At 38.7% G+C, this 10,848-nt stretch overlaps 1 protein-coding gene across 1 annotated transcript; it reads left to right on the top strand.

The window, feature by feature from the left end:
- The first annotated feature begins 1,417 nt into the window (after positions 1 to 1,417).
- Positions 1,418 to 3,583, top strand: LOC131797123 (uncharacterized). The gene is made up of 2 exons (XM_066160922.1): positions 1,418 to 1,686; positions 2,043 to 3,583. The coding sequence occupies exon 2, from the start codon at positions 2,530 to 2,532 to the stop codon at positions 3,364 to 3,366; it is 837 nt and encodes a 278-aa protein (XP_066017019.1). The 5' UTR covers positions 1,418 to 1,686; positions 2,043 to 2,529; the 3' UTR covers positions 3,367 to 3,583.
- The last annotated feature ends 7,265 nt before the right edge of the window (positions 3,584 to 10,848 follow it).

The following is a 10,848-nucleotide window of genomic DNA, read 5'->3' as shown; positions in this document are numbered from 1 at the left end:
CTCAATTAGCGATTGCGTGCGCATGCCAACGAGGTGATGTCTATTTCAAACAACCCTCATGTCCATGCCCCTAGTTAGAGTGCCCCTTGTATCGACTTGTGCGTATTTTGCGCCGTTAGTGAAAAAAAAATTTGCAAGGAAGCATCCCGAAAGGTTGGGCTTTCTTTATACTGATAATAATATTGAAACATACGAAAAACGAAATTTAGACCCTGTAATTTACGTAATATCCAAGCTGTTGGCGTGACAAGTAGGATCAACTGAAAATGTAGCTTAGAGGCATCAGATTTGAGTAAGTCACCAATCACCACCAAACAATCTAGGTTACAATTAATAATTTTTCGTTCTCAAAATGGTAAGCGAAATCAGCTAATCCGAGCATTAATGCGCTGGATCAATTGTTTACATTTCATTGGGTAACCAAATATTTATCCCACTGCGACAATGTCGCTCAGAGATATGTGCTCTTGCCCAAAATCAACAGATATTTCCATAATAATAGGAAAACTTCCGGAATTTGCCTTTATTCTGGAAAAAATAAGTACCTAGATTTTATTTCTGACTGGTAAGCTGATTTAGGAGCTGGTGCCAAATATAGCTAAGTCATCGTAGATTAATATGCTTTTATTCTGAACGAAATAAGCCCGTTACACTTTATTTCTGACCGGTAAGCTAATATAGGAGCTGGTCCCAAAGTTAGCCGAGTCATCATAGATTAATAACTTTTCTCCTTTGAACTTTAAATGTCCCCCAAATTTTTTATTAATGGAATCAATTCATCCATGAACAAACATTGTTCAAAGTAAATGACAACTTCTGGATCGAGGTAACGTTGGAGATATCAGGTAAATTTTGTCTTGTTCAAGGCGGCACAAGACGACCGTCGAACTTTGAGATAACCTGTCATCAAAGTCTAATTTCTCTCATTTTTTCCATTAAATGTTAAGAAAAAGGATAGATCTTTTTATTGATTTCAAGAGGTTTTTTTAGGAAATCTTTACGACAGGACTCGTGTTGAAGTCATAAGAATACCTTCGATACGTCATGGCAAGTATGGGCAGACTAGGCCGGCTTTATCGATTTTTATAATAAAGTTCGGATATAACGCGCACTGTCATTGGTTGAAAGAGCGTGCTCTATGAGAGTATAGAGCATAGAGCTGAGCTAAAGCTGTGACGCCATCTGCCAACCTGTACTATGTTCGAGCTTTTCCGGGACTTCTTTTTAGCTTTTTTCCTATAATAGTCCTTTTTACAGTTCCTGGCGCCATATTGGATTAGTAACCGCGCAAACACGATAGCGAGGCTGCCGGTGATCCGATTCGGGCATCGCATAAGAGTTTGTTGGTGTTTTCAAGCGTTTCGTTGGTTTGTCGAGTCTTTGGTGGGATGAATGAAAGCTTAAGCGTCGGGGAAACATCCTCCGCCCCTCGAAAGAGAAGAGGAAAGTATTTTGCAGCCTTTGACTGCAATAATAGCGCCTATAATGTAAACGGTACTCGTACAAGTTATCATTTCTTCGAGTTTCCCAAGGACGCTCAGCGAAGGAATCGGTGGTGTTCACTTATCAAGCGACGACACGGACAGGACGGCTTTGTTGTTTCCACCGCCACTGTCCTCTGTCATGAGCATTTTCGGGCAGAAGATATCTCGAAAAAACTTTCTGGTCGCTGGAATTTGAAGACAGGTTTGCGGAGTGATATTGTCGAGCTTTTGTTGTGTGCGTTCGTGATTTGAGCTATGAAAAACTCAAAATTCAAAGATATTTTGATCTTTAGAAACAAGGATTCGTTTAATTTTTCCCAAATCAAAGATTTTGGTTGTTTTATTCGACGATTGTTATTTTATTGTAAACTTTATGATTTAAAGTGTTTCATGTCTTGTGATTTTTGTCATTGAATGATAGAATATTTAATGTATGCTTATTAATATTGCTGGACTTCACAAAAGCAATCAATTTAATTGTAGATTAACTCATAATAAATAAATCTGAAATGACTACTGTCACATTTAATAAGTTTTATTTATTTATTTATTTACAAGGTGCAGAGCCATGTATATTTAGCTGGACAAAGCAATCAAACCAAAGAAAGGCACCAAAGGAAAGAAAGATGGATGAGTCAACTGTTGGAGTAGCAGCATCAGCATTGCAGTTTGGATCCTGCTCAGTATTTCCTTCTATTGATGCGTCAACTGATGCTGCTCATTCAATTTCAGAGTGTGATGAAAATGCAGCTCAAGTGGAGTGTGAGTCCCCTCAAACAGAGCCTGATTGTGTCCTTGAACTGCAAAGGAGAATTGAATTACTTGAAACTCAGCTAGCTGACTGCCAGGAAAAACTCAGTGAAGCAGAAAAGGAAAATGCTGTGTTATTGGAACATCAATTTTCCATTGACAAAATTAAAGATGACAATGCTGCTGTTTTATTTTACACCGGATTCCCAAGTTATGAGGCATTAATAAGCTTCTACAAATACATTATATACATACAAATACATACAATACTAACCCTAAGCCAAAGCTTTCCAAAATGCAGTACTGGAAGGGTGAAAATCTAGTAAAGGAAAGCCAGCCTTATCAACTTGATGATAACAAGAGTAAACCTGGACCATCAAGGAAGCTTACTTTTCTGGATGAGTTCCTACTGGTGCTCATGAGACTGAAAGCTGGTCTATTTGTACAGGACCTTGCCGACAGATTTGGCATCAGTGCCAGCCTGGTTTCCAGGATCTGCATCACCTGGATAAATTTGCTCTATCATGAGCTCAAGGACCTGTTTCCATTTCCCACACAGGAGCTTGTTTGCAAAAACATGCCTAAGGAGTTTGCCCAGTATGCCACAACCAGGATAATTTTAGACTGTACTGAGCTATTCATTCAGCGACCATCTGCTATGCTGGCTCAGTCAGAGACATGGTCAGATTATAAACACCATAATACTTGGAAGTTGCTAGTTGGGGTAACCCAAAATGGACAGGTCACTTTTTTGTCAGATCTCTGGGGTGGGCGTGTGTCTGACAAGCAAATAACAAGAGAGAGTGGTGTATTAGATTTGTTGCAAGTGGGTGATAATGTCATGGTTGATCGCGGATTTGACATTTCTGCAATTGTACCTGCTGGCGTTACAGTAAACATGCCACCATTTTTGGCTGGCCGTGATCAAATGACAGCAGCTGAAACTGAAGAGACTATGAGCATTGCTTCAGTGCGCATTCACGTGGAGCGTGCAATTAGCCGCATTAAGACCTACCACATTTTAGATGGTACCTTACCTAATACATTGAGCCCCTATGCAACACAAATTTCAACTGTCTGTGGCCTTCTGACAAACTTTTTACCCCCTTTACTACCACCGGCCAATCTTTGATTCTAGTTTTTGCTGTCTATTTATTATTAGGTAGAAATGTTTACTTTTTTTGCATTTTAAAATTGTGGCAGAAGCCCAGCTATCAGTCTAAGCCTGCTTCCTGTAATCAGCCCCTTGGGTTCCATTAATTTTGTATTCCAAATAATACCACTTGCATGTCAATGCATATTAATAACTATTGGGATTCCATATAGTAAGTTATCATGGAACCAAAAATTCCCACTTTATTTCATTTAAAAATGAAATTGTACATGTATTTTTACACAATGCATGCTAGTAATTTGTTCCCTTGAGCACAATGTGGCGGTACTTGAGCGTTGACACAACCAGGTAATCGTAAAGCTGAATAAAATTTAGTTCGGGAAGCTGACGTAAATCAGTGGACCATCCGAGAGCAGAGATTTGTCTTACAGTTTCATCGTACTTGAAGTCACCACTATTTTCCGTTGTATTCTGGTGATCCTGAGCAGTATTATCGCTACTTTGCCGCTGATACTCACCCGGTCGTAGCACGTGTCGTATGAGTATCGCGTAGACTTTTAAAATCAAATCTGCTTTTATTCCGCCCGTCGCTTCCGAATTAGAACGCAAAATTTCCCTTAAATCCTTCACTTTTAACTTCTGGATATCTTCTAGCGTTGTAATCTGCATATCCTTGCAAACTAGCACCATTTTAGAAGCGATTGAACCACGAAAGACTTCTCCGATCAGCTGTATTTACTGTTTTTGTAATACGCGGGTCACCGGCAGCCTCGCTATCGTGTTTGCGCGGCTACTAATCTAATATGGCGCCGGGAACTGTAAAGAGGACTATTGAAAGTGAAATTTCGGAACTGAAGCGAGCCGACAAGTAGCAACAGAAGAATCAAACAAAGGTTTGTAAACATACCAGGCGCCGTAATTTATGTTATTAAAACGTGAGCAGATACGAAAATCCTCAAGGGAAAAACAAAATAGACATTCGAGGTTTTAAAGATTGATTCACACTCAGTTAAATTGCAAGCTTACGTACGGAAATAAAAATCAAACACAGCTAACACTCATATAGTATATAAAGTTCAGTGTTCGAAAACAAAACAGAACAAAACAGAAATGATGAAAAATATAACCAAACTGGCATAACTGTTAAAATTCATTCTAATCATGACGGCGTCTGAGCGAATATGATCATGCTGAAGTCCATCGCGGCTCGCTCATCATGGCGATCTCCGGTCATCACAGCAAGCCTCAGAAACTACATCGGCCGCCCTTCGAGTGAAAAAATAAGAGCTTGCTCTGATATCCTTTCCGATGCGTTGAGTGGAAAGTCACATCTGTCATTGCAGCCGAGTTCTGCGACGCTGTCATCCCGAGCGATCTTCATGTTCCGGTGAATTCGGCTGTCGTTCATTCAAAAAACACTCGCCCTGAACAGTTTGTTTTCTACATTGTCATATGAAAAAACTCGCGTGTTTTTATGAGCCATAATTCGGCTGAAGTTCACTGAACATTTCTCTTCAAGATTCTGTATTAGAGCCTTAAAAACTTCAGGCAAGAGTGTTAAATTCGACCTACCGAACTATTTTAGTTTGTAAACTAACGCAGAAGGTGAACTTTGATGGTTTTTTAACTTTGATGGTTTGACACTTTTGACAGCTTTAGTCTTGTACAGCCAATCAGATTATTTGAACCATTCTAACAGGGATTCTGATTGGCTTATTGTAACGTGCTTTATGAGAGTATGGAGCATGCTGACGACACTGTTGTTCGCTTTGGAAATAAAGTTTGTTTTGAAAATTGAAAGTAATGCTCGGGGAATTTAATGGATTCTTTATTATAAAACAAATAGAGAAGCCTTGGCTGTGCTCTCTTCTGTTATATAGCACGCAGGAAGCGGCTAGAGCACGAAAGAAGTGGGGAGAAACACTCGACTACGTCTCGTGTTTCTCCCTACACTTCTTTCGTGCTCTAGCCGCTTCCTGCGTGCTTTATAACAGAAGAGAGCACAGCCAAGGCTTCTCTATTTGTTAATTTGCCAAGCATAACGTCTTCGCCCAAAAGGAAGGAGTGCTCATAATCTATAACAGCACATACTGAAATTTAGCGTGACCATTGACTCAGTCACGTAATTCCATTGTGTACTTTTCCCATCTAAATAAGGCAGCGTTAACGTGAGTTTTTTTCGGAATTCTAGCCTAGTTCTTCCAGGCTTTAAGCCGCGTGTGCGCTTGATGGCAAGTTGTAAATGCGTGTATTGACAGCATCGCCGACGCTGTAAAAAAGTCCAGGATTACTCATTTCTAAAATGGTTAAAATCTAAGATTTATGAAGTTACTAACATAAAAGGTGGAAGTTCGCCTAACAGATAATGTGCATAATTCTGCTGTCACGCTCGTAATATCTCCAAAAGTTTAAAGTTTTTACTTTAAGATGTTTTTACATTACTATGCTTTCGAACATCTTAATAAATGAAATCAACCGGAGTTTTTAATGGTCCGGTCTGGACTTGAGAAACATCACCCAAGAAAGAAAGAGTACTTTTGACCAGTTTCAGTAAACTGTCAAACGGGTGTTTTTAAATAAATTATGGCGAATCTCTGAATCAACACATATCAAATTGAAATGCTTTCCAGACCCATTCCATATCACACAATTTAGGAATAAAAACGATTTCTTGCTGCATGTGTGCTACGAGAAAATTTCTGATGTCGCAAGAGGTCTAAAAAGGGCCTTTTGCAGCTTTGACTAGTGAGAGCTCTCAAAAATTTTTTGAACTTATTTTCAGGAGCCAATGTGGTTTTAGTCACTACCAAAGAAAGTTTAATGGGCGAAGTTTGAGGCAAAACTTTTTTCCGACGCGAAACGCCTTGGACTGCTCCCACAGAGATCACCACTTTAAAATGTTTCTTTCTCTAAAATGAATATTTATGCTGAACTACTTATGTATCACATATTAAAATACTTTGAATAGGCACAGAAATATAAATAATTCATCACATATTAATATAGGTTGAATATTGACTTGAAAGGCGTGCCATAGAAAACTTCAGCTGAGGCTTTTATCGAAAGAAAGATGGAAATTATATGAATGAGTTCGTAGCTAGAACTGAAAAATGAAATCTCGGGGACACTAATCATTTGTTTTGTATTTTTTATGTAAAATGCATCTGTTTCTCAGAAACTGTTTCACGCTGACAATATCTTTTCTGAGAAAAGGCGGAAATGATACTATGATTTAAAGAGGTTAAATACATCGTAAGTAACATAATGACGGACCGTGGTAACCTCGTTTCATAAATTGAGCTGATACCCGGAGCGATTTGTATCAAGAAACTGCATTAATTTGGAAAGTTGATGATTTGGCAGATCCACAACTGAACAGAAGGCGTGGCTGTAGACCTCTGAGCACGACTGCCTCAAAAAGAAAGGTCATGCTAAGGAAACAAACTACGAATAAAATTTCACCATCCGTAACCATCCTCGCTACATTTGTGGCTCAGTCTTACCTGTTTAGTGTCCCACCATACCAAAATAACATTGTAAGAGGCTTTTGCCGCAAAAAATTTGATGTGATTGATATATTGAGAGCAACAGTTTATCGTAATGTCTTTTAATGAGAGGTGAAACAGTAGTTTTAAGGCTTCACATCTTAAGGTTGCTTCTTTACTGAGTGTGTTATCTGCACGACATTGTGCTAGTCAACCTATGTATTATGTTATGGCTAGCCACTGAGCTGTCTGTGAAAAGTGCGCAAGGCCTTATCTTGAGAATGAAACTTACCTATATCGTGGTGGACTCTCAAGATTCAAAAGAACATATTTTCAGTAAAAATAGGCCCAGCGTTATTGAACCTGATAAGTCCTTTATCACTTCTTAAACGTTAATCGAGGATTACTTTAGGACCAGCCATTATTTATCACCAGGGATGGGGGGGGGGGGGAAGGGAAGGATTTTTTTTCCTTCTTTTTTAGGGTCACAACGTTTTCAGTGGGAGCGGAGGGGGATCAGTCGAGGCCAATAGAGTTTGAAGAAAGGACTATAAAAAATAACCTGCCACTGAGGGGGGATAATTAGAATACTAGAGAGTATTATGGGGTTATCAGGTAAATTTTATCGTGACACAACCAAACTTCTCCGACCCCACCCCCTCCCCCGTCCACGTTCAATAATTACTTTTGCCTTATCATGTCTTTTCCAGCGTCCATTCAAGCTAAAGTTTATCCAAGTATGATCTCTGCTCCGGACAAGTCCATAAAAGCCTTCATTGGTGACACTGTGTCATTTAAATGGCACTACAATTCAAGAGATCTAAAGAATGATCTCTTCGAGGTGGTGTTTGGTATTTCGGAGAGTCCTGGATTCCTGAAAACAAAGTTGGTAGTTGTCAACTCGAGTGGTTTTGCCTCAACAAGGTCCTAATATAAGTCCTCCGTGGGTTGGGCAGGGAATTTGACATCCTCTATAGCAGTGTTTGAACTTTACAATGTGAAACCTGAAGATGGCAAGAAGTATGGACTAGTGGTAGAATACGGACTTCAGCATACCCCGTTGACGAGCTCGGTCCAGCTTCAAGTTGAGTCCAGACGTAAGTAGTATCGTTCAAGACAGCACAGAGAATATTTGTTCTAACTCAAAATTGTATTTCAGGTTACTGTGATTATGGTTCATTTGTGGGTTCCACGGCGGGGTCCGCGTATAAGAGGTACATGAATGAATCTTCAGTAGTGGCAACACTTGATAAGGTTAAAAGGGCATTGTTATGTTCAGTCGGGATCATAGTTGTAGTTCGTTGATCGGAAGGGTCCCTGAAATCTCCCAAAAGAGAGGCCGCACTGAGTTATCGAGAGAAATCGCCAGCAGTAGTTCCAAGATCACTACGAATTGCGAGTATGATTCCTTTCACGGTAATTGCAGATTATTGTTATTTCTTGTTCATGGATACAACTTAAAGTGTCATTCTACACAAGCTTCGTTAATGGACGAACCTTCGTTAATGGACAAACACTTCATTTAGTTACTGGAAGATTGATCAAGAAATTTGTGTTCCATTCCTGATCTATCGAGAATTGAGGCCACCGCTGCGCAACAGGCGCGGGAAAATATTTTTCATCATACTGTTCTTAACACCTTTAAGCTTCTTCACTCAACCGATTGTATTTCCGAAGTTTTAACACTGCCAGGTATGAAAGTTGATTTCTCATACATTATTAGACACAGGTCCACCAGAAACCGCTACTCTACAACAGACACATGTCACCACAGCTGCAAGAGCTACAAATGCAGGGTCTCCAGATATGTCGAATGTTCGTGTTGTGTTGGTTTACCCATCCTAAGTTACATTACTTTTGCACCAGCAAGCCTGTTGGTAAATTACACAAGAGTTGCAGATGAAACTTGTTTTCTTTAATAGTCTTTTATCTTCTCAATAATATATTACCCACTCTACAAACCAACCGACCCCTTTTCAGAACCGGTAGCCTGAGTATAGACTGCAATTTATTTCGCATATTACAAGTTCAAACATCTCATTACCATCCAACATGTAAGAATGCTTTCGTTCCTTTTAATTAACCTCCAAACAGACCTTCATACTCATTTAGCCATCTTGCCTCTTACCTTATCTGCTTTCTTAACCACTACAGATTACTACAGTCGTTGTTTTTATTTCTGTTCTAGAGTCTATCATTGCAGTGCCAAAAAAATTATCAGAAGAATACTTCTTTAAATTGGGGATGTCAAGTGGAATCATCTTATGTGTTGCGATAACACTCGCTTTTGGCTATTGGTTTCATAGAAAAGCAATAAATGTGTCGCAGATAATTTTAAAAGCAACAGAAAGGATTTTGTGTTTTCGTCCTGGGAGATTCATGCTATGAAAATTTGAAGGTCTAAACACCCTGTTACTGCTATAATAGCATCAGTTAATAATTAATATTGTTACAAGACAATTTAGTGATATTTTGTGTTTGTTTGGAGCATATATAAAACCTTTTTCAATATTGTAGCCATTCTCAATTCATTCGAGTTTCTTTTATTGTATTGTTCTAAAAATTCTCTGTAGCGATCTTTCCTGGTAAATTACTTCTCAGGGAAGTCGCCAGCTGAACTTACGTCTGTAAATTAGTTCTTTTCATACGATAATGTTTCTCGTTGCCACTTGTTCAAAATTAACACCAACATCGAATAGATAAGCAGAAATTTTGATTGACTTCTCACTTTTATTACTTGCTAAGTTAATATTTTTTTCATTTTGAAGCTTTGATTTCAATCTTTGTTCCCTTAGTTGGAGTTGATAACTTCAAATAGACATTTTCCGCTTCTTCAGATATATTCCTTTGCTTTTAATTTACTTATCAATATAGTTGATTTTCAACGTAGCTGTAAATGATGTCGCAATGAATGAACAAACTAATTCCTTGACTCCTCATGAAGCAACGTAAACTTTTCGCTGCCATAGCAACAGCTGGGCTAACTTATCTAGGCAAAGATTTAAATCAAAGAAGACAAACAAAAGGACTTGTAGCCAATGATGCACTTTCTGATCCCACTTCAGAAGGAGAGACGGAGTCGTGAAGAAGTTAACTTAGCCATATAAACTACAGGGTCCTCGACTTCCAGGCCTGATGAGTTCGAGACGAACTTGATTAGGCTCTGAAAAACATTTATTTTGACAGTCAAGTACTGTTATGATGCTCTAAAATATATCATATGTAACTTTCGCTAACGCGAGGCAAAAAAAGATAATTAAGGCAATTTAGTTTATTACGCTTGGCAGTCTCTTAACCCAGGCAATACGGATGTATATGAAAAATAGCGTCTTGGCGCATAAATTGGATTTGAAAAGTTTCCATGCTGCTGATGTTGATCTTTTAAGCGTCGAGTACCAGTCATGACCTTGAATCAGCTTTAACAATGATTTGCCGGAACACTACAGCTATTTACAACTGTCATACACTAGCAAAAATTCAAATTTTAGCTTATAGCCTGCGGTAAAAAAAAACTCACTTCCTGTTAACAAATTGAGCGATATAGATGCCAAGATTTTCTTGTACCAGCGTTCTATCGAGATAATTACCAGCAATTGACGCTTATATATAAAAACGATCTCAGTTATGGCCACCAATGAGCATACATTTGAGAGAGTGACCAGAAATGAGTTTGAAAAGTTTGGATGCATAATTTTAATTTTCTTAGGTTGCTTAACGTCAAAAGCTAGTTTTAAAATAGATTTACGCACAGCTGGCGAAACCAGCTTTCAAGTACTTAAAGATGGAATATCTTTCTCAGAAATTATGGCGTATTGCCCACTTCTAAAAATCGATCATGAATGATGTTGAACTGTCGAGTTTGATAATTATCAAGTACACCATCTGAATGTGTCAGGTAAGCAATAGTTGTGCTATCGTTTCTCGTTAGAGAACGATGAAATATCAAGCAATCCTAAACAAAATGTAATAGTTTAAAACTGGTGTTTGGTTTACATTTCTCCTCCTGATGTCTTTA

This window comes from Pocillopora verrucosa, chromosome 14 (genome assembly GCF_036669915.1).
Source record: "Pocillopora verrucosa isolate sample1 chromosome 14, ASM3666991v2, whole genome shotgun sequence".
NCBI lineage: Eukaryota > Metazoa > Cnidaria > Anthozoa > Scleractinia > Pocilloporidae > Pocillopora > Pocillopora verrucosa.
This window is presented reverse-complemented; position numbering and strand designations above follow the sequence as displayed.

Bases quoted from the DNA above. Each gene is read 5' to 3' on its own strand.
- LOC131797123 (XM_066160922.1), top strand. From the start codon at position 2,530: ATGCAGTACTGGAAGGGTGAAAATCTAGTAAAGGAAAGCCAGCCTTAT.